A 25958-nucleotide genomic window follows, 5' to 3' on the forward strand; every position below is an offset into this window, starting at 1 on the left:
TGACCTCAGCCTGCTGTGCCCACCCACCCCGCTGACCCCGCGAGCGTGCTTGGGCTTGGAAAGGCACGTCTGTGGGTGTGAGACGGAGCCACAGCGTTCGGGGTCTAGGGGGAAGCCAGGTAAGTGACCAAGCTTGGTCCCATCCTGGCTTGGGGACGCCGGGGAGGGAGTCCAGCCGGGGCTGTCAGGCTGCCCGCCCCCTCCCCCCTCCCCCGGAGAGCTCAGATGTTGCCCGCGGTGGTGGAAGAGGGTGTGTGGGTGTCAAGGACTCACAGACCAGGCTCTGCTGTCAGCTGGGAATGGATGAGGGTTCCACACACTGCTTCTGAGAGGTGAATTAGGAGCTGGAGTGGGGGGGCGGTAGGTGAACGGGAGAAAGAGGAAAAAGAGATGCGGGTGAGGGGTTACCGAGCTAGGACCGACCTTGCTTGAAAGGAAAGGAGACGTGGCAGGCAGGGAAGTCGGAAAGATGAGGCAAGGGCGGGAGGGGCTTTTCAGCAGTCGGGGCCCTTTCGCTGGAGTCTGGGGCCCTTTCTGCAGGAAAGGGGGGTTGTTCTGGCTTGATTTTTCAGCTGGTCTTCCCGAGGCTTTGCCCTGGGGGCAGCAGCCGCTGGCGAGGGTGGGGTGTTTCTCGGCCCGCAGTTTTCTACAGTGGGTGCTAAGGAGGAGAAGGGGGGAAAGGGGATGTAGAGGGGTGATGGCCAGGGCGGGGGCGAGAGATTTCTCGGGGGGTGGGGTAGCAGCTGGGGGATTGGGGCTCCAGGGTCGGGTCACCATGGGATACCGGCTCCGGCTCTGCAGCCGAAGAGAAAATCCAAGAAGCCGGCAAAGAAAACCACCCCCCGCCACCACCCTTGGCACCGTACCCCTCCCCCCAGGCCCCACCACTCCCCGCACCGCCTCCCCCGGCCGCCTCGTGCTGCCCCCTGCGTTGGGACGACCGACCCACGGTTCTGATTGGTCGGAGACCGGGAGGGGGAGCCGAGGGCCGGATTGGCTGGCGGGGCCAGCGCAGGGCGGGGCGGCTGATTGGCGGAGCTGGCCGAGGGGCGCGCTGCTGATTGGCTGGGGACGAGGAAGCAGGAAGGAGGGCGGCGGAGGCTCCGCTCTCGGGGAGTTTGTGGGGGAACCGCGAGCGGCGTAGCGGATCCCGGAGCCCGGCCCCCGCCGCCCGCCCGTCCGGCTGCCTGCCCCGCCCGTCCGGCCCCCGCGGTCCGCCCGCCCCGGCCAGGCGCTCCCGCCCCCCCGACGGCCCCGCCCGGCCGCGGCCCCCGCTCCGCCCGCCCGGCCCCGGCCCCCAGGAGGAGGCGCTGACGCAGCAGCGTGGAGCCCGGGAATTGAGCGCCCCCGGGGGGTTCCAGCCGCCGGATTCCAGCCCGGCCGGGGCCTGCGGGCGCCCAGAGCCGCGCCGTCCGCGCCGCTGTCCGGGTGAGCTAGGGGCCAGGGTCGAGGAGGTGGGGGTAAAGACACGAACAGGCGAGAGGGAGCGAGCAAGGGAGGTAGACGAGTGGAGGGGAGAGAACCGGCCGCCCGTCAGCGCGCCCCACCGAGCGCGCCGCGCCGCCGCCCCCGCCAGCCCGGGAAGGGACGGACGGACGGACGACGCGAAGCAGGTGCGGCCGCTCGCTTGCTCGCGCCGCCTCCCTCCCTCCGGGTCCGGCGCCGCGGTCCCGCCATCGGGGAGCGCAGCGCGCCTCGAGGTGACAGCCCCCGGGGGCCGCCCGCCTCTCAGGCTGGGGGCGGGGTGGGTGGCGGCCGCAGGGTGGCAGCTTGGCCGGGCGGCGGCGGCGCGGGCGTCCCGGGCCGCGGAGGGCGGGAGGACGCCGGTCGTCTCCTAGCCGCGGTGGAGCGGGCTCGCCTCCGAGTGCGCGGGCGGCAAGGCCCCCGCCCCCCCCCGCCGCGCCCCCTCCCCCCCATCGCGGTCCCGGAGGCAAGGGGCCGCGGCCGGGGGCGGCGCCGCGGGATCGCCCGCTCAGGGTGGGGGGCGCCCTCCTGCGCTGGGAGCTGACCGGTTATTGCTGGGTGGGGGGCTGGGGCTGGGGGCCACACCGGAGCCGGGGGTAGTGTAGACCCGACCCTATCGGGCTGGAAGGAAGGGAGGCGCCGAAGACGGAAGGGAACCGGTTCGAGAAGCGAGTGTGGGCCGCGGGAGGCCCGGCGGAGACCGTGCGGAGCGGCGGCCGAGTCCGAGGTGGGGCGGGGGGAATCGAAGTTGTCAGACCGCCTCCAAGTGACAGCGGGACCCCATGCTCGCGGCCCGGCCTGGTCTGGCCCAGCCCGCCTCTCTGCCTCTTCTCCGGGGCGGGGGGCTAGGTCAGGTCGGGCCCGAGGGGCCCGCTCCGCGGTGAAGCGCCGGACAAAGGCGGCGCCTGAGCGGGTGCAGGTGGTGGCGTCGGGGAGGGGAGCAGGTCCGAGCCACCCACCCCGAGGGACGGGCGGCAGGGCCGGACTCTGCCCCAGGGATTGCGGGGGGCCAGGGTGCCCGCTGGGAGAAGCTGCGACAGTGGCTCACCGCTCCAACCGCAGATCACCTCCCGGTTCTGGGAAGAGTGGGGTCGACACGGCTGGAGCCGAGAGCCAGAGGTGGGGTTGTGCACATAGTGGGCCTGGCCGGTGGCGACAGTTTGATGAGCCACTCTAGAGCCTGCTAGGAATGAGGGGTTTCAGCAGGCAGAGTCTGCCCATGAGAGAGGTTTAGTCCCACCTGGGACATCTAGTCGCCCATTGTCGACAGTCTTAAGAGGACAGACCTGTTGGATTGGAGACTAGGAGATACCCCACAAATGTGCTACAGCAACCCATCCACAACTGTTTTCGGCACTTTTCTTCTTAGCCAAGAAGGTACCCACAAAGGGTAATGAGAAGCTTGAATTTAATGATTAAATGAAAAGGTTTCCAGTCTTTTTCCTATGTGCCACCTAAGAGACTGTCCCACCAGCCTCTCCACTCCCATGTCTTCTGAAAAAAGGAGAAAAGGGCCCAGCACATATCCTGTCCTGGAGGGATACCACTGTGCTTGGCTGGCTAGAGGACACTTGGGAGCCAGTGGCTTAAGCTCTTGAGTGCCTGTATCCCCACCAGTGATCATTTCTAAGCTGGATGCTGTTTTCCACTTGTGAAAACCCACCCAGAACTCAGGGCTCCTCATGGGATCATATACCTCTGTGAAGAGTTGGGATCACAAAGACAGGGAGATTGAAGCTGTTCTGATTGTCCACTTTTGCTGAGATTCTGGGTTCAAGTCCCACCTCAGGTAGCTGTTGGGTTAGGAGCTTCTCCCAGCTGAGGTTAGCTGTAATCCCATCCGGGGAGAGTTGCTTGTCACTCCTGCTTAGTGCGGACATAGAATTAATTCACAGCCACCCTCTGAACCCCTCCTCAGAAGGGTCTAGAACCCAGCCTGGGTGGAGTTGAGGCTTGTGGGAAAGGGAGGTATTATCTCATGCTGGAGATTCACGTTTGTTCTGGGAAGATTTAATTGTATGTCTAAGAGACATTGGAGAACGATGAAGAATTCCAAGGCCTTGTCTCCTTTAGGGCTACACAGTATATGATTTCTTTTGGTGGCAGTCAGAAGGGGGTGACCTGGTCTGGCCACTAGAATATAAAGGGAAATTGCCGAACAGTGTTTCCCTGTTTGACAGGCTCTTACCTGTCAGTCCGGTCAGGTGTTCAGGACGGTTTGCTCTGGAGAGTTTGCTCCAGTGAAGAGTTTCTCTGTTTTTTGTATCTCTTTCCTTCCCTTCCTTTCTGTTGCTCTGCTGTCCCCATGCAGCAGGCCTGTGTTGTCCTGACCTGGCCGGCCACCTTTTCCCTCCTGCTTCCTCTGGCCCTTCTGATCAGTCTGTACACAGCTGCTAGACGATTCTTCCCAGAGCACTCCTTCTCCCATGTCATTCCCCTGTCCACATACTTCCAGTGGTTCTTCTTTTCCTGCAGCCTGACCCTAGACGATCCCCTCAGCTCTCTCCTGGCCGGGCACAGTGATCTCCCCGCATCATTGCTTCTGCTGCTTTCTCTAGTTGTCCCCAGTGAGGAGCCTCTTGCCTTTCTCTCCTTCTGAACCCTACTCATCTTTGTTTTGCTGTCACTCGGGCCACTCCAGGCCAGCATTGCTTGCCTCTGAGATTGTGACCCTGGGTTTTATAACATGATATCTTCTCGAGTGGTTTTGTAGGTTGATAGTTTCTTAAAGAAGGGATAGTATAAGTGTTAAAGCGGTGTGTGTGTGAGAGAGAGAGAGGGAGAGAGAGAGAATATTATGGGATTTCTGATATACTGCTCTGCATGCTGTTATGTTGAATGAAATAATGCAGTTGGCTACTTAGTTGATTGGGAACAGGGGAAACCTTCCCTTCTTCCAAAGAAATGCTCAGTATGGAGTCCTTGGTGGTTTCCAACCTTTTCTGTCAAAGGCACATAAATAGGGCATGTTTGGGATGCTTTCGCTTGGGGAACAATTGAAACTTAGCTGTTGTTTCTGATACTCCGGCTGATGGAGAGTTCTGTCCTGTGGATTGCTCACATGACACCATATAGACGTGAATTGGAAAAGAGCTGTAATCCTGTTTTCCTCCTATCCCACCAGGCCATTCTCTCCACCCGGCTTTGCTGCTCTTATGCAATTTTCCTTGTTGTCCATGCTAAATGAATCCATATGTTTTATCTCTTCGCAATCCTGGGTGTAAATGAGGGAGAATACAGTTTTGAGAACAGAAAAGAATAAGCTTCCTGGGTCTGGCCACTGGACAGGACTTTTGGGACTGGCATGGGAGAAGGTGTTTATCACTGACATCGGAGCATGATCAGCCTCGTATCAGACCTATCCCATTGAAGGGAAAGCTATGATCCCAGCTTTCTTGGAACTTCCGTTCTTGTTTACCATCAAACCTTGGACCATCGGGAAATGGGAACAAGAACTGGTGACTGGTTTGAGTCTAGACAGTGAAAAAATAAATTCTGCATCCATCCCCTTTCCCCCAAACCTCCCTTTTGTGCCCCAGTTTGATGATTAATGGGCCAGCATTTCCCTTCCAAGCGGGAAGGCCACCCCTCACAGTTGCCATGGCAATGCAGACCGCTCCCGTCAATTAAAAAAAAAATCCCTACTACTTCTCTCCTCCTTGCTTCTCCTGTGGCAGGAGACAGACTACCTAAGAATGCATCTCCTGGGCTCTCTCCTCAGCTGCTCAGGTTGTTTGGCTGTGTGTCCTAGAACTCAGTCCTTCCTCTCTTTCTGGGGTCTTCCTGAGTTTCATTACCCTGAGCCAGTGGTGCCCTTCTTAGATCTAGCAGTCCCTGGAACATGTCTGTGAGAAAGCAGAGAAAATTACTTTATCTGCAATGCGAATTAAAGACCACAGTGAGCCCACAGCTTTCTTTTCTTTTAGGGTTAAAAAAAATTCCTTCCATACCTTCTCTTTGCTGGGTAGAGGTAAAAGTTGGGGATGGTTTTGACATCCATAAAGGAAGTTTCAGTAAACCTGGAAGGAATTCAACCTCCCAGCATACATAGTTCATATTGAAGTCGTATGGGGATTTTCAGTTTATTGATTTTCGTCTCTTCCCACCTCTCTATCCCAGCATTTGGGAGGACTTGTGTGTTTTCATTTTATCTGTCCTTACTCCTTTTGGCCTTGCTTCGGCAACATCTGGCCTCAGTGCCCTGTCGCAAGGTGAGTCATGAAAGGAAAAAAAAAATCTTAAGGGAAAAAGCCTCTGGAGTTGAGAAGTAGCCTGTGTTGAACTGAGGCTGCCAGCCGAAGCTGCTGGGTTTATGGAGCATTATATGAACAGCCCCAACATTAAAGGGCCTCCTTTTTATGAATGGGTTGTGAAGAATGTAAATAAAGCAGCATCTCTCAATGGGGAAGCATTTTACATAAGCAGTACTACCCAGGCCCAAGTATTTATGGGAATTTGCTAGCTCAGTCTGGCAAGACTCACTTCCTTTGTGAACTTGCCATTGTGTGGGGGACTTCGGAGGGACAAGGAGAGTGCTGGGTTCGACACACCGAGTGCTGCCCCAGCGCTCCTGCTCTGTGGGTCCATGGCCTTGACTCGATGGGCCAGCTCATGGCTAGAATGCCTGTTAACTTTGAAAAAACAGAAAATACAGAGAGTATTCAAGAGTCCGTGAAGATGAGAACCTGAGGCTCCTGATGGCCTAGGCCCTGAGATTCTGCAGCGCCTCACACTCTGGGCTGCTTCGACCTCCCCAGGTCAGGGGGCCAGGGAGATCTTGGTGGATGAAATCCTGCCTGGTTTTATGGGAGGCACCTCACCGGAATAAAATGGGCCGGCTTGAATTTCAGCTCCTTTATGTTTCCCCTGCCCACCTCCTGGTACTACCACTAATGAGCAGTAAACCTGCTAACAGGGAGGAGGAGGAAGAGCCCTGGCGGCGGCAGCGTCAGAGGCCTGCTCTGGGCCAGACGGCTGGCCGGACAGGCCCCCTCAGCTCCACTGAGCTCCAGTCTCCCCCATGGCTTTGCCCAGCTGAGCAGTGGCATCCAGCCCTGGGCTTCCAGTGGTGGAATTGGTACCCTGCCCAAGGTGATATGCTGGAGCCGCTTGGGACCAGAGGACTAAGGGTTTGCTGAGCTTGCCTCAGGGCAAAGTCATGTCCAGGACTTTGTATTGTGTCCCAAGAAAGATTTTTCATCCAGATTCCGTTTTTCCTGGTGGGAGACACCTGCAGAGGATGGTTGGGTATTCACCTGACTCCGCGTCCTACAAAAAAACAAAAAACAGTGTCCTTGAGAGCCTCCACAGGCCCGATCCACCAGGAATAAATGAATGGGTTTGTCTCTGAGCCTTCCTGAGATTTGAAATGGGAATTTTTTTCCAAGGCCAGGTGACCAATTTACCTGAATGGGAGAAAATGGTAAGTGACTTCTCTTAGTTAATGGGATCAGTGCCAGGCAGGAATTTGGTGTCTCCATCTTTTTTTTCTCACATACGTTTCTTTTCGGGGAGGGGGTGGTGGTGGTGCTTTGATCCTCCCGCCCTTGGTTGAGGAGGTAGGACTATAGGGTATGCTTCTGCCTTTTGGGACCCGAGGACCTCACCGGGAGTGGTGTTGGCTGCTGCTCCTTCCTTTCCATCTCTGGTCCCGGTTTGACGCTCCCCCCACCCCCACCCCCAATGTGGCTCTTTCAGTTTCCTGCCTGCAGAGGAGAGGGGTGGCCCACCCTTGCCCACCCCCCACCTTGAGCCCCCCTGTCTAAAATGGGGCGGGGGAGGGAGGGCTATTCAGTTTGTTAATCACATTCTCATCTGGCCAGGTGGTTTAGAGGTGAATTATTAGCATTGAGAGGATCTTTGTAGAAATCATGGGAAAGGTGTTAGGGTGCTGTTTGATGCCAGGATACCCTGACAGGGATGCCAGAAGGGAAGATGGAGTCCCATTCCTACTAGAATCAGAGTTGGCAGGCCCTCCTGCCACGTGCCTGGAGGGGGGTTCACACAGATTCCACAGAACAGAGAGGAATTATAGAGTGGATTAAATGACTGTAAGACATGATCTTCAGAAAAAATTGGAAGGACTTAGATTTATCAGCCCCAAGAGAGCTAGCCATGGGACAGTTAATACATCTTTGACTATTAAGATGGCTGTTCAGTCCGCGTGCGATGACCAGACTTCAGTCCGCGTTGCAGTTCGGGCTGGAGGGAGATTGCATCTGGTTCGGGAGATGTGGTGAGATGTGTGGGGGATGTCTGGAGCCCTCTCTTTTGTATTTATTGTAAAATGAAGGCTACATCTTTTCAAAGCCCTTTTCCCCTTCCTAGGATATGAAATGGATTTCTTCCCAGAGTTGACTGGGGACTTTGAGCAGATTTTGCTGTAGAAACAAATCTGTAAAAGTATGTGGATGTTCCCTGGCCGGCCGGCCGCTGCCATTTCATTGGAGTACATCTTTGGTTCCTTTGTGGTGAAAAGTCAGGGAAAATGACTAAGGTGTTAATACCAGCAATCAAAACAACACAGAAAATGTGAAATAGACTGTGCAGGTTTATCTCGAATGTTGGTCTGTGAGCCAGCAAGCTGTCCTGGGTTGCAGCAGGGGTGTCGGCTCTGGGACAGACACCAGATGCCCCGCCCCCACCGTGCACACCCGGGGAGTGTGGGCAAGTTCTTTAACCCCTCTGTACCTGTTTTCTCCTCATTTGGATGAGATGGTAACAACCCCCTCGTGAGGCAGTTGTGAGGATAAATGAGAGTGAACATTTCACATTTAGGGTGGTGCTGGGCAAGTAGTGAGCCCTTGACAAACGTTAGCCATCCTGTTCGACTAGAAGCTTCAGCAGTGAATCAATTCCCTACTCTGCACACTTAGGAGATTTGAGGCCTGATAATGCTAGTTCTCTGCTGCTGAGTTCACCTGCATGTCTGTGACTCTCTTTGTCTTGATACAAGTGTGCCTCTAGTACTGTCCTCAACTGCTTAATGCTTTGGAGTGAGAAGTGGAACGAGAGGAGTATCTTCCTGATACAGAGCTGGGCAAGCTTGGGGAGAGAAGGAAGAGGGTGGTAGTGGACGAGGGTTGTGCTCTGTAAATAGAGGTTTCCCTGAAGTAGCCCTATTGAACTGTTGATCACACTGAAGAGGCACAGTGCTCCGGACTCCAGGGAATGGGGGAGAGTTTTTTTTGGGGGGGAAGGTCAGAGTTCCCAAGTGATGCCATCAGTCTAGAATAGAAGTGTTGAATGGGGTGGAGCAGGTGGGCAGCCAGATCTCAGTTCATTCCTCGAGCTCTTATTAAGCTCTGGGGGTGAGATTTAGTGCTAAGGTAGGCAGAGCCCACCTGTCCCCATGGAGCTTGCATCCTAATGAGGGTGTCACTAATCACTTAGTTAATTAGTTACCTGTGAGGGTATTTGTGTTGGGTCTAGGAGGGTTGGCCTCATGGTTCTCACTGTGCTGGTGGAGTGTTAGGAAGGCCCTGTTTTGGGTCTTGTTCTTTGGGGGCTGAGCACCCCAGTGGAGAGTCTGAGGGCAGAGCCTCCAGCTTTGCCTGGCCAGCCTGTTTCTTCTGTTCAGGACGAGAGACAGCACTTCCAGGCTTGGCAGACCATCTTAGCAATCTAAGTTGTTGGTTCCTGGAGTGTCCTGATGGTTGAATCAACATATATCCTTTGCCCTCCTGGGCAGGTACCCAGAGCAGGCTGGTGAGCTCTAGTTGGCGTATTTTTTTGAAGAATTGTGTATCAGTAGCGTGACATTTCCTGTTGGTTTTGCAGAGGGCCTGTTGGTGAGCTCTGGGGGGCCCTGTCTCCATTCCTATTTGATATCTCCCCCACTGTTCACGGCCCCGGAGCAAACGAGTCCTGCTCTAGGAGCAGCTGTGCTCCTGGCCGAGCCTGGCCACTGTGGGGTCTGCGTAGGAACATGTGAGGGAGCCTTAGCCTGGGATTCTCTTTTCCCCAGACTGGAGGAATCCTACAGGGAGCTCCTTAAGGTGAGTCTGGGAACAGTTGCATTTGTCTTCTGCCTCGAGACTTCAGCTTTGGTCTCTTGCTGCTTCCTACATCCGGACATTTCTGAAGCAAAGTTCCCAGGCTCCTGTTCCCTCACTACGCCCAGCAGGAAGCAGGCCCAGCTCTGATTTGCCCTCCGTGAAGTCGCTGTGAGCCAGAGCTCCCACTCCAAGCCCCATGCACCCTGTTACAGTCACATTGTCTTGTCCTCTTTTTTCCTACCAGTCTAAGCCCCAATTTCTTCATCTCTTTGGTGGTTTTCTTCTGCATTTAGCCGAATACTTGATACAGCAGAAAGGAATAAGCTGGTAGGAGCACCTGGTGTATCCCAGGCATCCTGCTGGGCACACTTCTCATTTAACTTGATCCTCTTGATGGCTTTGTTGTGTAGACAAGGATACCAGGGCTCAGGGAAGCTCAGGCTATTAACCAGCCCCACTCAGGGTTAGCAGCAGCGCGGAGTGGCAGCGGGTCTCACATAAGTTCTTTGGAGCCCCAGTGAGAGGCTGGCCAGCATTGGCTAAGTGGGGAAGGAAGGTCCCAAGAGATGCCTTGTGCCTGGGAACGAGCAGTAGGGGCTCTGGCTTAGCTGGACTGGCACCTGTAGATTCGGGACCACCTTGTGTGCGTGGGGGGCATGGCCCGGGAAGAGGCTGAGGCAGGCACATCGCCTTGAGTGGGTACCTGTGCCTTTAAGGAAACCCTCTAGAAAAACCACACTTTTGAATCGCGTGTGATGACCTTCTGATTTGCCAGGTCAGGGTTTCTTAAAGCAGAGCACGGAGGTGTGACTGAAATACGGTGCTCTCTGCCCAGCATCCCCGTTCGGTGGTCCACGTGTGTCTGTTGACTTCCAGGTCCTAGTGGTACACTGCCTCTTTCACTGTCAGCCCCTACCTGAAGGAAGGGCTCACCCTGCAACCAGGGTGCTGGCAATTTCTAGTGAGGAGATTCCTTCAGCTCTACTGTTAACTATATTCCTGTACTTAATTGCAATCCTCGTATAAAATTGGAGGGTCCCTTTGTAGTTCAACTCTGAACTCCCCTTCCTCCCCATTGAGATTTGTGTTCCTTTACAGTAACAAGAGGCAGGCTGTCTGGCTTTGTGTCTGAAGCCAGAAGTAAGTGGGGGTCCTGGGTACTTGGGTACAGTTGTGGGGGGATCTGTGGGGATCCCTCCTGCTGGGATGGTCACAGCACATAGGAGCAGCCAAGATGGGGGCCGGGGGCTGGGCTGGGTTGGCGGAGGTACCAGATGCAGGGGAGGAGGGTGACCTTTGCTGCTAGGCTGCTGCCACCTTTCTGGGCTCCTGGGAGCCTCTGGTGTGAAGTGTGAGGAGTAGGTGGTCTGATGGGCTGTGGATAGGCTGGGTGCTGCTAAGGGCGGGCCCAACTCCTCAGATGACCTGAAGGCAGTCTATAAAACAAGCTGTTTCCAGACGGGTTGGGCCAGTTCCTTCTGGTGGGTGGGTGCTACCTGCGCAAGTGTTGTAGGACCCCAGCCTGACTGCGGAGTGAATTGGGTGCCCACAGCTGGGGAGGTGAGGCCGGTGACCAAGGCCACTGCTTTCTCTTTGAGGGCAGGCCCCCGGGGGCTCTGGTGCTTCTGCTCTCTGTGGGTGCTCATGCTGAAACAGCAGTCTGATGGCGGGAGCTGGTGAACTCACGCCTCCTGAGCCCATCCCCTGGGCCTTTCACTATCCAGTTGAGTGTTTCCCATAGGCATGGAGCAGTTGGTCGGGGTTTGGTGGGGTACAGTTTCTGCCCCTGTCCACTTGTGTTATAAACAGAGCCCCCCACGAGTCTCCCCAGTGTCTCCATCCGTCCCCCAGGTTGACACTTGTGTGGTAGACTAGAAGTTGAGCAGAGTTCAGGTGCAGGCTGGGTTTTCGGGTTTGTCACAGCCCACACAGCTCCGGGCCCTGATGTGGGGAACCCCTGGGGCCAAGCCAAGGGCAGATTGCCCTCCTCTGTCTGTGGGTCTGGAAGGCCAGGTGGAGGCGTATGCTGGCCCACCGCCCAGAGACTCGTGTCATCCTCACCACCAGAAGGTTCTTCTGATGTATCCATTTGAGATGAGGAATCTGAAGTTCAGGGAAGCTAAGTAAGTTGTTTAGCAGGGGCAGAGCTGGCATGCAAACCCGGGCTGCCTCCCTCAAAGGTTTGCTGCCTTCCAGTTTACCAGCAATGGGGGATTCAAGAGAGGCCAGCTGTGACTGAACCTGCCTTTAGCATAAGACGTTTCATCAGCTTCACCCGTTACTCCATGTAGTAGCACTAGCTACATTTAAATGAACAGGAGCCTGCCTTTGTGCTCTTGCTGCATTTCTTCTGATAGGAGATTGAAGAAACCCAGTGCTCATGAAAATCTCATCCTTTTGGGGGAAGTTATGCCAAGAGAGCGTGCAAAGGAAGGCAGTGCTTAACTCAGTATCAGTTGTGTGACTTTGGGTATCATTGGAGGGAGGTGGCTTGGGTCAGGGCCCTTCCTGACCTTCACCCAGATGACCACCTGGTCTGCCTTTGCCTAGGACTCCCTCCCTCCCCATACTTTCCTCCTATGAAAAATAAACCAAAAAGTTGGAAAAGCAGAATTTGAAGTGCAGTGCGTAATCAAGGTTTCAGGAAGGGTAGTGGAGCAGAGCCCTGGGTCCTGAACCACTAAGAATGCAGGTGGGTATAGAGTCTAGAGCTGAGTAAATACGGGGTAGAGAGAGAGCAGTAGCCAACCTCTTCCTGCCGCCGGGCAGCCCCTGCTTACAGGAGTATCTCGGCTTGACCCACTGGTGTTCCCTTCAATGGTGCCTGCAGGCCTTTGACCCTCCCTTGCCCACAGCCCCTTGGGTGTGGTGCCTGATGCTTTTGCAGGCTGAGGGCAAAAGGCAAGTCCTCCCTCCCTTTCTGCTCCTATGGGGAGGACTCCTGCTAAGGAGCCTCACCCTGCAACAGCATCAGGCACCCTGGACAGACATGGGATGCAGGATAGTGACACTTGAGCTGGGCGTGTTGGGCTTGCTCTCCCCCTCAATTGCATGACCCACAGTGCCTGGGCCTGTGATGGCTTGTTTGCCATCTTTAGGGTACACTTGTGATTTGGGATTCAGCCTGTTGTTTGCTGGGTCTTCGGCACTGAGGACACTGGCCGGTCACTGTCCTTCATGGCAGCTAGCTCTGTGCTCATCGGAGCTGGGGACAGTCAGACTGGTTTTCTTCAGTGCGGGCTAGCTTGACACAGTCTAAGAGAGTAGTCATAGGCCCTGGGGAGTCCTTCTTTGGAACCTTCTCTCTGGGGGACCCAGACTCCCCATGCCTGGGAGGACAGGGCTTCCCCAGAGAAGGAGTCCATGCCCCCTTCTCTCTTGGCAGTGGTGGGAAGTTCCTGGTTGGGCTCCCGTGGGGACAGGGCAGCAGGAGGATTGGCAGAGCTGGAATGGGAACCACGCCTCCTGCTTTTCCAGGGTTTTCTTCCCTTGTGGGGCTGGGCCACCCCTGCAGGTTAGAGGGGCCTGTCAGTCTGGGTGCCCCTCTGCCCAGCCCCACCCCAGGGAAAAACTGCAGCTGAAGTTCTCACAAGCCCGGCTTCAGAGCATGACTCACACTCGCTCTCCTCAGATTGGGGTGCGGGAGGCTGGCAGCTGAGTCCCCAGCCTCTCCTCAGGACGGTGAGTGACGCTGCTGCCTTAGGCACCATGTGATAGCCAGGAGTTCTTTTGCTGGTAACAAGGGATTCGGTGGGTTCAGGGGAAGCCAGCAGGAGGCTCTCAGGCTTTCAGGCTTGATTTGGAAAGGTGACATGCGCCCTGTGGTTGAGAGGCTTCCTGGGATCCTGGGACAGTGGAACTGGGGAGCTGAATGGGAGGTGAGAGAGTAAGACACTGAGGAGAACACATCCCCAAGTTCTGGGGACAGGCTCCTCTCCCAGTCTCTCCCTGCTGAGACCTTTTGCATGTTGAGAGGGAGAGGCTGGGGGGGGGGGGTATCCCAGAGTCCTCCCTTGCAGCTGGTCCACTAGCAAACTGGGGAGGTGGGGGGGAGTGGGGCAGGCCAGTCCCCTCTCTAAGAGCTCTGTTGCTTCCCAGGCTTGCAGGCACCTCCCCAAGCTCACTGTCTTTCCCATCTGGCTCCTCCTTGCTCTGTACTTGGTGTTGGTGTCCTTAAGGCCACAAGCCCAGGTGACCTCAGCCTTGGCCCCCAGCCATTCCCAGTCTGACTCCTCTGGTAACTTGGGGCCTGTTGAGGGGCTTCGGCTCTTGCTCAGCTGTGCAGCTCTTGCTCAGCTCTTGCTCAGCTGTGCGGTCTGTTCCCGAATCCTCTTGTCCCCAGGCCCTTTGGGGGTGGGGAAGGGCTGGGCCTAGGCTTTCCTAGGAAATACAGATGTGCTTCTTGTTTGGGCTCCTCTAGCACAGGGGTGCCCCGCGTTTTTTTCGAAAAGGGCCTGTTGATTATAAACGGCTAGGATGCTTTTCAGAGTGAAAGGAGGCATTGCTAATAAGCCTGCTGAGCAAACAGGGATGGGGGGCCACCCTGCATGGAAGTTGAGGGGCCCTTAGGGAGCCTAGCAGACACCTGGGATTTTTTAGGAGCTCAATGTCTGTGCTTCAGGGAAGGAATGGGTTTGCCCCCTCTGCCTCTGTCTTGCCCCAGCCTGGTCTCTGGGCAGTGGCAGGGCCCCGCACGTGGCCAGAGCAGTGCCTGGCACAGTGCCTCCCTTTTCCAGTTTTCCGACTCCTTTCTGAGCCTGACACCCACGATGCTCTTAGCCTGGTTTTCCAAGCACTCTTTCTCAACTAGTACAGTGTGTGTGGGGAGAGAAGGTACCCAGTGACCCCAGCCATTGGCCCAAGGCCACAGGAGCTAGCCGGGAAGGGCTCAGTAATCCCTGGGAGCCCTCAGGCTTGGGGCTTTCAGGGTTAAATCCTGGCCCAGCAGGGACTGCTCCCAGCCTCTTGGGGAGAGGGAGTATGAATAACAATAGCAGTGGGGAAATCGAAATGGAAAGCCTGGGCCTGCTGGGTGGGAAGGGGGTTGCTGGGTGCCTGGGAGGGCTGAGCCTTGTCTGGCACCTTATTTGGCAGCACCTTGCTTTGGATTGGGGAGTAGATAGGGAATGAACAACTCCGTGGGCTGTGACCACTGACACTGACACCTCCACCCCCCTCACACACCCCCACCCCCCACACCCTCCGCCAGTTCTGCATTGCCTTGGCCATGCCGGCTTCCAGGATACAGCTCAGCTCTGGCCTCTCATTCAGGACGGGGGCCCAGGCTGCCCCAGGTATGTTGCGGGGTATTTGCTGAGCAAAGTTAGGGGATGCTGCCTGGTCATGGGCATTTTCTGCCCAGGGTTTTGGGCTTCTTGCCATGCATCCCCACAGCCTCCCCCCGCCCTCACCTTAGTCCTCTTCTCTGCCTGGCATCTTGCCTACCAGGAGGGAGACCTGAGAAGTAGGACAGGACAGCAAGGCAGCCCTGGGCTGGTTTATCGGTTTGTCTCCAGTTAGTTCTTCTCTTTGCTGCTTTATTTCCCTAACTATTAGAGGCTGGTGGCGGTCTTGTATGTGTTCCTACCCAGGAATGCTGGCCCTCGCCTTATAGGCGTCCCTTCTCTAGGCCCAGGCACTGTTTGGGCTGCCCTTCCCCAGCGTCTGAACCAAGGTGGGGCTGGCCCCTGGGGCTGGCTGAGACCTCCCCTGTCCACTCCTCAAAGCCAGGCCTTTCCCTTCAGGGGTTTTTCCAGCAAGGCCCAGCTTATGGCTGCCCTGCTGTACGTGCCAGGCAGGGTGTCCCCACAGGCTGGACTTTGCTTTCCTCTGCAGCCAACCAGGCAGGTTCTTCACCTTAGTTCCTCGCTGTCCCTGTTGTTATCTTCCTGTGGCCAATCTCAGAAGCCCCAAGATGGGGGAAGGGTTGGTAATATTGTCAAAGGAACAGATGGGCTCCCACCACCCCAGCCACATCCTGGCCTGGTGTCTTCAGAGCCTCTTCCTGACCTGTGATAAGTATCTAGCGGGAGAAGGACAGGTAGTGAGAACTAAGCACTTTGCCCCCAGAGCCTTCTGTCTTCTGACCCCGTGGTCTGCATCCTTCCATAGGCCCTTGATGGGCTTAGTTCAAAGAAGGACCCTAGGCTAAAAGAAGAATGGGGCAGCTAGCCCATGCACAGCTGTTGGTAGCCTGACCCCACTGGACCTTTGCACTCTGGAAGAGAGGTCTTGGGAAAATCCAGGCTGTAGATGGATGGAGTGAGGGTAGGCTAGAGTTACCGAAGCGGGCGGTGGGAGGGTGACACTGGACGGGCTGCTGTAGAGGAGAAAGCAGGCCGGGCAGCTCAGGATGGGCTCGTCTCATTGCCCACCTTCTGCCCTGCAGATTGGGAGTACTCCATGACACACACACGGAGGAAGTCCCTTCCCATGCTGAGTTCGGGCCCCGCTGGCCGCCGGGAGCCCCTACAGATGGAAGGCAGCAGCACGGAGCAGGGGGCAGAGAGTGTGGAGACAGGCGTGCCTGAGAGCCCAGGGCACCTCACGGGGCGCCGCAAGAACTACCCACTGCGCAAGCGCCCGCTGGTAGCTGAGAAGCCCAAGGCCTGCAAAGTGCTGCTGACCCGCCTGGAGAATGTGGCTGGTCCACGGAGCGCAGATGAGGCCGACGAGCTGCCCCCGGACCTGCCCAAGCCCCCAAGCCCAGCCCCATCTAGTGAGGACACCGGCCTCACCCAGCCCCGCAAGAGGCGCCTGGCCTCCCTCAATGCAGAGGCCCTCAACAACCTGCTGCTGGAACGGGAGGATGCCAGCAGCCTGGCAGGCACCCGTCGCAGCCGAGGGGGTGACCCTCACCGCAGCCGGGACCGGGACCGGGCCACTGGGGGCTGGGCCTCCTCCAAGAAGCGGCCCCGGCTCGGGGACCTTGAAGGAGGAAGTCGGGACCTGTCCCCAGAGCCAGCGCCAGATGAGGGTACCCGTCGAGATGGTGACCCGGCGCCCAAGAGACTGGCCAGCCTGAATGCGGCTGCCTTCCTGAAGCTGAGCCAGGAGCGGGAGCTTCCCTTGAGGCCACCTCGTGCCCATCCAGAAGTAGATGGGCGTGCCGCAGAGCCACCAGTGTTGAGGGCTACCAGGCCAAAGTGGGCTAATAAGGTCAACAGCAAGAACTATCCCAAGACCCGGCAGGGCCCTGGCTCTGGGGAGGCTGTAGGCCTGCTCGGCTGGCAGAGGCACCCTGAGGAGCCGTGGCCGTCTGCCACCCCTCGTGGGCCAGCCAGCCAGCCGCCTTACCGGCCCCTGAGCCAGGCTCTAGAGAGCCCCTTGGGGCTACGCCCCCACCTGCCCCTGCTGATGGGTGGGCAGGCAGCCTTGAAGCCGGAGCCTGGGCGCCCAGGCGAGGAGTCGCCTGCCCCCAAGCAGGAACTGCACCAGCCTTCCTTCCCTGCACCTCAGCTGTCCCCCCTGCCACTGCCCGGCAACCCTGCCCACTACAGCGGCCTGTGTGGCCGGCCCGAGCTCAGCGCAGGAGGCAGCTTCTACCTGTACTGCAGCCAAGACGGGCTGCAGTGTGGAGGCTACTCCCCCTGTCCCATGCTTCCTGAGGGCAAGTTGTCCCCAGTGGCTGCGCCTAATGAGGGGCTTCTCTTGGCACCGAGCTCAGTGCCCGCCGGCACCCCTTTCCAGCACCCTCCCTGGGGCTCTCGCTACTGCTCCAGTGAGGACACTGGAGTGAGTGGCTACAGCATCTGTGAAGTGTTGCCGCCATCTCTTACCCATATTGGCACTACCTGCGGTGGCTGCCCCTACAAAATGCCTTTTCCGGCAGGTAAGACTTCCTGGCTGTGGGATGTCCCAAGAACTTAGATGTGGAGTCCCAATAGGGTGGACCACGGAGTGGGGGTAGGGCTCCTTGAGGTCTAGCTACTGCGTGGGAAGTAGGGGACTTTGGGAAGGGATGACTCCCCCAGTTTCACACCCCAGACTGTGGGGTAGTCCCAGAAAAGGGGCCCATGTCCCTTAGCTCTTAGCTCTGTTCTGTCCCCACTGTCTGTAAGATTTTTTTTAGCTTGGCGCTTAGATAGTAGCATCATGGCAGGGGAAGGGGTAGGGAGAGGCACCCATCCCTCCCCGTTGGGACACCCATTCTTCTACTCTTGAGTAGCAAGTTGGATGTTGAAAATAGGGCTTTTGCCAAGTCATTCCTGGATCCTTCTGCCTCCTTCAAGGAGGGCTAGAATTCTGCTTTGCAGGAGCTCATTCCATCTGCCTGCTGGCCTAGCTCAGTGTTCATGGGAAGGTTGGTGGGTGCCAGGCCCCGTGCCAGCTGCAGTAGGACTCCTTCGCCCTGGCCAGACAGGCCTTGAAGGAGAGGTGGGACCCAGACATAGCCTCACCTTGTCGGGGGCTAACAAGAGCGGGCACCCTCCAGGAACAGACAGGCAGAGTCCCCTGGCCCAGGCAGGATGCTAACAGGGCCCTTGGCTTTGGTGTCTACCTTCCTAGTGAGGCCTAGACACCTGAGAGGCTTGCAGTGCAGCCACTGAGACACCCGCCACGGGGCTCTCTTCCCCCAGACTGGCAGGGGTGTCCTCACATGCCTCTCCAGCCTCTGTCCCTGGCTTCTGGGTGGAAATGAGGTGACCAAAGTCATCCTGTCTGGCAGGTCTGCCCTGCTGCTGATGAAGTGAGAGGCTGGGCCTTACCAGGGCTCTCCCTGCCACCACCCCACACCCCTTCTTGTAGGGGTCTATAAAAGAACTTTATAGACCAGTTGACTCTGGCCAGACTGGTTGTTTCAGGTTTTGGCGTGAGTTAGAGCTCTAAGAAATGAGATCAGGCTGCTGCTTGGGCTTTGCCTTCTTTTTTTTGTACCACACTCCCACATCTAGACACCTAATCCGTGGGACCCAGGATCCTGTCCCCTTACCCTGGAACCCCAGGAAGCACCATGTGCTGGGTATTGTTCTGAGCGCTTTACATATGGGAGGCCACATGGCAAGTAATTGAGTACAGATCCTGGAGCCAGACTGCCTGGAGTGAAATGTTCTCCCCTACTTCCTTAGACACGTGATTGTGGGACAAGCCAGGAACTGCTCTGTGTCTCAGTTTCCTTAATTTATAGAATGGGTCATGGTACTTAGCTCATAGCATTGATGTGAGGATGAAATGAGTTAATACATTGATAAACACCCAGGATCCCCTGTATGATAGCTACCACCCCTCCTTCTATTGCAGGGCACGGAGAGGTAGCATGACTTACCTGAGGTCACACAGCCAGTGAGTGGCAGGTCTGGGGTTCATATCCTGGGCTGACCCCAGCCCCCCTGCTTCTAAGCACTGTGGGAGCCTTAAAGAAGAATAAGTCAGAGCTAGAGACACTGTTCCCATTGCACCCCTTCTTTCAGGCCAGTGGGGAAGATGGAGATGGCCATGGCCAGCCTCCAGGGGCAAGAAACACCCTTGGCCAGTCACTCTGATGGTCCACCTCAAGGCCCCTGACTCCACTTGCCACCCCAGCGACCCCTGGAATGAAGACAGGAGCAGACTTTGAAAGTGGGGGCACCAGTGGGGTTACTGCTCATCCCTCCCTGTCTTCACCTCCCTCTCCTTTTTTCCCAGAAGGCTGCAGGTCCCTAGGCCAGTTGGAATTTCCCCTCCCGGAAGCCGGCCACCCTGCCTCACCTGCCCACCCCCTCCTGGGATGCCCTGTGCCCAGCGTGCCACCTGCAGCAGAGCCCGTCCCCCACCTTCAGACACCCACCTCAGAGCCCCAGACAGTAGCCCGTGCATGCCCTCAGAGCGCCAAGCCTCCTAGTGGTTCCAAGTCCGGTCTGCGCACAGGCTCCAGCTGTAGGCACACGGCGAGAAGCAAGGCCGCCTGCAGGCCCAGCCACCCCAAGCAGCCACGGGTCCAGCGCCCACGCCCACGCCGCCGCCGCCGCCGCCGCACAAATGGCTGGGTGCCTGTTGGGGCTGCGTGTGAGAAGGCTGTCTATGTCTTGGTGAGTGCCAAGTGAGAAGGAGGGTGGCAGGGGGACATAGGACCTACTAGGAGAGGATCTCAGGAACCCTTGGCTTTGGCCTCTCTGAAGAAGTGACAAGGGACTCTAGCTGACTTACACTGTGGGCGCTGATCATGCCGGCCCAGCCTGCTCCCCCAGCCCCGGCTGATCTGGGATCACGTGCCTTGGGGAGTTGAGGGGGTGCACAGTCAGGATCGGCTGCTGGTCTCCGTCTGTGTCACTGACTCTCAGGGAATCCATCTCCAGTGTCTTCACCTCTCATCCTTGATCATGCGTGTGGCCTCTTCTGTCCTGGATTATAAAATGGAGGACTCTCCCAGGGGCTTTTTGGATAAGTGTATGTAGAGGGAAAGTAGAGATAGAGAGAAAGGAGTGATCCAGGAGCATGGGGGTTGATGAAAAGAGTATCAATTAAACTGGATGGAGCTAAGGCGCTCTCATCCTCACCGCCACCCTGTGAGGTGTGTATCCTGTGTTTGTGTCCTCACTTTATAGACGAGGAAACAGGTATAGTGGTGGATTAAGTCATTTAGCCAGGGCCACACCACTTCACCGTGGTGGTTTAAGGGTCAAAACCAAACTGCCCCAATAGGAAGTTTGAGGACCTTCTCAGTGCTGGGGCTTGGAGCGAGAGAATTGGCTGCTGGGGTATGGTGGTCACAGCGCAGCCCCAGAAGCTTTAGGCCACTTTCCCACCCCTGTTCCTATTTTTTATCCTTTCTCCAACCATGGGAAGCTCCCACCCCATCCTGCCCCTGAAAGCCAGGCTTAGGGAGAAGAGGCCACTATGCAAACTGCTTTTGTCGCTTCCCGTCCTCAGTGGTTTGCTCGGAGGAAAGCGCACAGAGAATGTCTTCCTCTCGCCCCCTCCTTCCTCCACTCCTCATGAGCTTGTTTGTGTCCTTGGTTGTTGCTCAGGATGAACCAGAACCAGCCATCCGAAAGAGCTACCAGGCGGTGGAGCGGCATGGAGAGACGATCCGAGTCCGGGACACTGTCCTCCTTAAGTCAGGCCCACGGAAGACATCCACACCTTACGTGGCCAAGATCTCTGCCCTCTGGGAGAACCCTGAATCAGGTACCCCCTGCCTGGAGTCTCACCTGGCACTCATCTCCTTGTGTTCTTGGCACGGAGGCTGCCTTCCACTCAGCCGGCATCTGTCTGTTTGGAGGGCTGCAGATGGCCTTGTGGCTGGGGTCGGATCAGCTCTTTAACCTTTCCAGCCACCAGGACCTGGGCACCTGTCCCCCCACCTCACCTGTCCGTGCCTCCCAGAGCCCTTTCTGCCACCATGCCTGACAGCACTCCAGGGCCCTGATCCACCAGGCTTGGCCCAAGGTGGGGGATCTGGGCGGCTGGAGACTGTAGGATTGGCCCAGACGTCGAACCTGGGTGATCGTCCTGGGCAGGTTGCCAGCCTGCCTGCTTGTCTGAATGACTCTCAGGTCACCAGCTCAAGCCCTGACTACTTCTTCTGTCCCCCTAGGAGAACTGATGATGAGCCTCTTGTGGTATTACAGACCAGAGCACTTACAGGGAGGCCGCAGTCCCAGCATGCACGAGGTGAGTTGCCTGGCGAGTATGACAGGGAGGGCAGAGGGGGCAGAGGGAGAAGTTGTGGCACCAAAGAACATGGTATGGGGAGGCCGTCAAGGGCAGTCAAGTCATTGTCACCTTGGACACCACAGATGGGCCTGAGTTTTAGCCTGTTTTCCCAGCACTGCCCCACTTTACATTTCAAAGGAATGGTAGCTTTTCCCTTGAGAGGGGCAGCAGGGAGGGAGATCCCCCAAGGGCATGCCAGAATGGGAGCAAGAGGCTGTTTCCTTGTGGCACCAGGAAAGGGGAGGTGGAGCTGTACATCTAGCCCCTTTTGCTGCTGTCCGGGACGTGAGAGGGAGGAGAGAAAAGGCTTAGAACACCCTGGGCACTCTACTGGGCAGCGTGTGAGGAGAGGCAGTGCTGGTGGGTATGGTCACTCGGCCCCCGGCCGAGGCTCCTTTGTGCTTCGTTGCCCTTGCTGGACGACTTGTTTCATGGGGGAGATGAGTACCGCTTACCTTCTCCCCTGAGCCAGGGGTGGGGGTCAGGAGGCTGATGACATGGGGGTAGGGGATGGGTTTTGCTGGAGCAGGCTGTTCCTGAGTCTGATGGGATCTGGTAGACGCTAGGTGAGGAGCAGGGAGGCTGAAATCCGGGGGCTGCTCCCTGGCCTTCTGGGCACCAGCTGGAGTTATCTCAGGTCAGGAGGCCCAACAGAAGAGTTAATGTTGGCCTTTCTTCAGGCGTTAATGTGCTTCCAACCCTGGTACCAATGTCCCCCTCTCTCTCCTTGAGCCTTTGCAGAATGAAGTCTTTGCATCAAGACATCAGGACCAGAACAGCGTGGCCTGCATTGAGGAGAAATGCTACGTGCTGACCTTTGCCGAGTACTGCAGGTGGGTGCTGCCCTGGCCCTTGGGCTAGCCTCTCCCTTAGACTCCTCGGGGCTGTTGAGGGGCCTGTCTGAGAGTCCCAGGAGGATCTCCTTCACAGGGCCTGACCTTCCAGAATGTTCTACCTCACAGCCTTCTACCATCTGATGTTTATAGAAGAGAGAAAGATTGTTTCTTCTCTGAGGCAGAGCGCTTGGGGCAGCATTTGGGGGTGGTTACGGAACTGTCTGCAGAGAAGCGTCGAGAATTGGCAGGTGTTGGGAGGGAGGTCCCAGCAGATGTGCTCCCCCCAGTGCCCAAGAAGATGGACGGGCAATGGTCAGCAGAGAGGCCAGAGCGCCTGGGGACAGGGATGGAGGCAAAGCCGCAGCTCCCTGGGCATGGTGGGGAAGGGGTTGATCTTCTTTCAGAGGTGTCCACACTAAACCCAGCAAATGGCGTGTGTCACTGCAGATTCTGTGCCATGGCCAAGCGCCGAGGCGAGGGCCTCCCCAGCCGAAAGACAGCACTGGTGCCCCCCTCTGCAGACTACTCTACCCCACCACACCGCACAGTGCCCGAGGACACGGACCCCGAGCTGGTCTTTCTTTGCCGCCACGTCTATGACTTCCGCCACGGTCGCATCCTCAAGAACCCTCAGTAGCTTGGGCCCACCCTGGGGCTGCCCACGGGCAGGGGGGCTCGGGGAAGGGGGCACTGCTTGAAGCACAGCACTTGGCTAAGGGGCCACGGGGGCTGGAGGTTGCTGACCTGTGGTTCTCTTGGGTGGGGGGGAGGGCAGGGACCCCTGTGGGTACTGGGCCCCTCGGGAGGGAAGGGGAGGCCAGGGTAGAAGGAAAGCATCACAGCCGTCAGCCTGACCCTGGGTGCCTCTCTCTGGTTGCCTGGGTGGAGGAGACTTGAAGAAGTAGTCTTCCCCAAGGTCGGGCCAGGCCTGAGGGGGGCCTCTCCCAGGGGGAGGGGAGAGTCCTTCGGGAATAAGGCCCAACAAGGCTCTGCTTTAGCCTCCCCTGGGCCTTTGGAGGGGGGAGTGGGAGCCAGCTTTACCTCACCCACTGTGACCCACTGCTTCCCCATTGGCCTGGGACCAGGCTCTCCCAGATTCTAGCACAGCTCCAAGCTCCTTCCTTTGAGGCATAGAGAGCCAGAGTCTGGCTTCCAGAGCGTAGATTTCCCCCTTTGTAGACTTGGGGCCTGTCCCTGGCTTCCTCCTTTGCCCCTGGAGTACCCCACAGTGCTGGGACAAGTGACCCAGTGCTGCACAGTCATGGGTGTGGCACACTTGTGGGTGTCAGCTTCCTGTCTGCCTCCTGGTGAGGGTCATCCAGCAGGTCTGGCTTCCCAGAAGCTAACTGGTCAACATGGGGTTTGTCGCGTCTGGGAGGGCAGAAGGGAGCTGAGAGGGGGTTAGGGGGCAGGGGGCAAGGAAAATTGCTACCTGATTTATTGAAGACTTTTCCTCTTGCCTTACACTTGGAGGTTCTAGGAAACCTCTTGCAGAACTTCATACATGACTCTTTAAGCCACACCCACCTGGAATCAAACCAAAGGAGTGCTGTGGCTCCCCTGCCCTGCCACCCCTTACCCTAGTCTTTTGTAGATTGCACTAATTTACATCCCTGCGAGAATCAACACTGTATCAGTCCACAGACCTGCTGAGCTGCGGCCACTCACTCTAGGAGCTAAGGACCTGCATTTTTAGTTTGTTCCTGTTGCCCAAGGGCCCTGTTCTCACCTCAAGCTGTTCCCCAGGGTAGGTTAGGAGGCTGGACTCCCTGTTGTCCTTGCCAGGACTAGGCCCCGGCCCCTCCTACCTCCCCTGGGGGGCTCTCTGTGAGGGGGTTGGAGCAGTCTGGTTCTATCCTATTTGTACCAAAGAAGAGCATGGTGGGGAGGAGGAGAGCAGCATGGAGTGGTATGGGCCCTGCTGTTAGCACTTCCCCAGGGCACACCCCTGGGGGCAGGAGCCAAGGGGGGCAGCTGTTCTTCTCTTTCCCTAGGAAGGGACAGGCACAGACCCAGCTCCAGCTAAGCAGGTGACACTGGGTGAGGACAGTCAGGCTGGGTCTGGAGAGGGAGGTGGAAGCAAATCCTGAGGGCCCTCCCAGCAACCCTAGGCCCTGTGCTATCCCTGAGAAGACAGGCTCCTCCTGATTGGTCACTGGGCTTAGCGGAGGCCTAGAGGCTTCTGAGGTGAATTTACACATGGAAAGCCCAATCCCAGACCCTGGGGAAGGGACTAGGGTGCCCTAGTATTGAATAAGCTGTTCAGAGGAAGGCGTGGGGCAGTGAAAGAGGTTGGCAGAGAGTGGCTGTGGGGGCTTAGAGAGCCAGCCTGGGAACCTGCTCATTCCCAGGGTGCTGGGCCCTTGCTGCCAAGGAGCTCAGCCTCACTCAGCAGGAGAGGAGATCAAGGCCCCTCCTCCCCCGGAGGCAGGGTCTGCTGCCCAGAACTTAAAATGCTTTTGAAATCTCTTAGATGTGGAAATATTTTTTCGAACCTGAAAATGCAGCTGGTAGAATTTCAATGGAAGCATAATTCATGTAAAATATATTTTAGTTGATATTTTGTAAAATGCACTTTTTGTGTGTGTCGACCCTGGTTTCTCAGATCTGTATTTCAGTGTTTACAAGGGAGGGGGGACCTTTCCTCACCTCCCTTTTGACAGAGATTAGAAGTACTTCTTTAAGAAAAAAATAAATTTGAAAAATTGTATTGATTTAGAAAAGGATCATTTTCCTCTGTGTCCTGTCATCTTTGTTGGAGGTGTGAGGGGGTGTGTGCAGAGGGGCTCACTGTTTATTTTGGGGGGCCCCTCTTAGCCCTTGCCGTGCAGGAGCTAAGGCCAATAAACAAAAAAGGACAGGAAAGTAGGGGGAAAGGAGACTGAGGGAATGAGAACTTGGGGTTGACCTCTTGGGATTACAGTGGCCAGAGCTACCTGCCTGGACAGTGTGAAATGCTGGGGTTGCCAGACTTCCCCTGGCCAGTGACCCCGAAACAGGTCCCCAGGTGGGTATAGGGTGAAGATAGCACCTCATCACCAGGGGTCATGTCATTGAAGAATAAAGGTCACATCACAGGCCTAGGCTTTATGACTGCCTGGCCCTTGGTTCAGCCCAGCCTCAGTGTTGATCATACTCAGTGTGGAGCAAGCTTTGTGGTCATGGTAGGTCCTCAGGGACAGAGCATAGCTACCTCCCCCCCCCCCCCCGCCTTCATGCTGGTAAGGACATTGAGCAGGTGTGTTTTAATAGAGGGTATTAGGGGCACAGACTCTGCCACAGACATACCACAGCACTGCCATCAGTTGCTGCCCACAAGAGTCCCACAAGGTGGATGGCGTCCTGTTGTTTTACAGACAAGAATGGTGTGGAGACAAGTGCCTTGCCCAGGGACTCCCCCAAACAAAGCAGCTGTGTCTATACTCCTAACTCTGTTGTTCCTGTTAACACAGAAGATTCTTCGGAGGAGTAAGCACATATTGGCCAAATCATCAAAACATTTTAAAAAGGTTTTTTTCTTTTTCCCCCTCTTCCAGCAAAAATGACATTGTTTTAACCGATTTCTGGTGGAAAGTAATCCCAACACCAGAAATCTCCATTCAATGCTACTAGAAGTGAGGAGCAGTTCAGGGAAGGCTGACCCGAGGCAAACTTAATCAGCAGATGGTGCTTCCTGAGATTCACCCCAGCAATCAGGCAGTGAGATGTGGGGTGCCCACTGCGAAGCTGGAAAGCCACCAGGCTTCCTATTCCTTCCCTGCACTCACCCTGCGTGCTCTCATGTCACTAGGGATCAGGGGCTGTCTGTGAGCCCTCTAGCTTCATCTCACCCCCTAGGACTCCTCAGGCTTCTGAATTCATCTGATCAGTGGTACCACCATTCTCCTACCAAACTCAAAGCTTCTGGCATCTTCTACTCCTATTCCATTCAGCCCTTTTAGTACTATAACCTGGGATTAGCTGCTTCCTCCCAACAATTCCATGCTTGTGGTCCATTAATTTCTGAAGGATCGAGATTAGGAACTTA

General features: G+C 56.5%; 1 protein-coding gene across 3 annotated transcripts; it reads left to right on the forward strand.

The window, feature by feature from the left end:
- Positions 1-1257: 1257 nt before the first annotated feature.
- Positions 1258-24662, forward strand: BAHD1 (bromo adjacent homology domain containing 1). Of its 3 annotated transcripts, none has more exons than XM_059372522.1 (7): positions 1258-1428; positions 15850-17292; positions 19086-19468; positions 20408-20567; positions 20977-21053; positions 21828-21928; positions 22379-24662. In XM_059372522.1, exons 2-7 carry the CDS (start codon positions 15864-15866, stop codon positions 22566-22568), a joined length of 2340 nt encoding a protein of 779 aa, XP_059228505.1. In that variant the 5' UTR covers positions 1258-1428; positions 15850-15863; the 3' UTR covers positions 22569-24662. The 3 variants fall into 3 exon arrangements, with proteins under 3 accessions (XP_059228505.1, XP_059228507.1, XP_059228506.1); XM_059372524.1 differs by having other exon boundaries at positions 21837-21928; XM_059372523.1 differs by having other exon boundaries at positions 19089-19468.
- The last annotated feature ends 1296 nt before the right edge of the window (positions 24663-25958 follow it).

This window comes from Mustela nigripes, chromosome 13 (genome assembly GCF_022355385.1).
Source record: "Mustela nigripes isolate SB6536 chromosome 13, MUSNIG.SB6536, whole genome shotgun sequence".
In the NCBI taxonomy this organism is placed as follows: Eukaryota; Metazoa; Chordata; class Mammalia; order Carnivora; family Mustelidae; genus Mustela; species Mustela nigripes.

Coding starts and splice junctions, on each gene's coding strand:
- BAHD1 (XM_059372522.1), top strand. CDS start 15,864: ATGACACACACACGGAGGAAGTCCCTTCCCATGCTGAGTTCGGGCCCC. Junction 20,568..20,976: donor CTGGGAGAACCCTGAATCAG/GTACCCCCTGCC, acceptor CTGTCCCCCTAG/GAGAACTGATGATGAGCCTC. Junction 21,929..22,378: donor ACCTTTGCCGAGTACTGCAG/GTGGGTGCTGCC, acceptor GTGTCACTGCAG/ATTCTGTGCCATGGCCAAGC.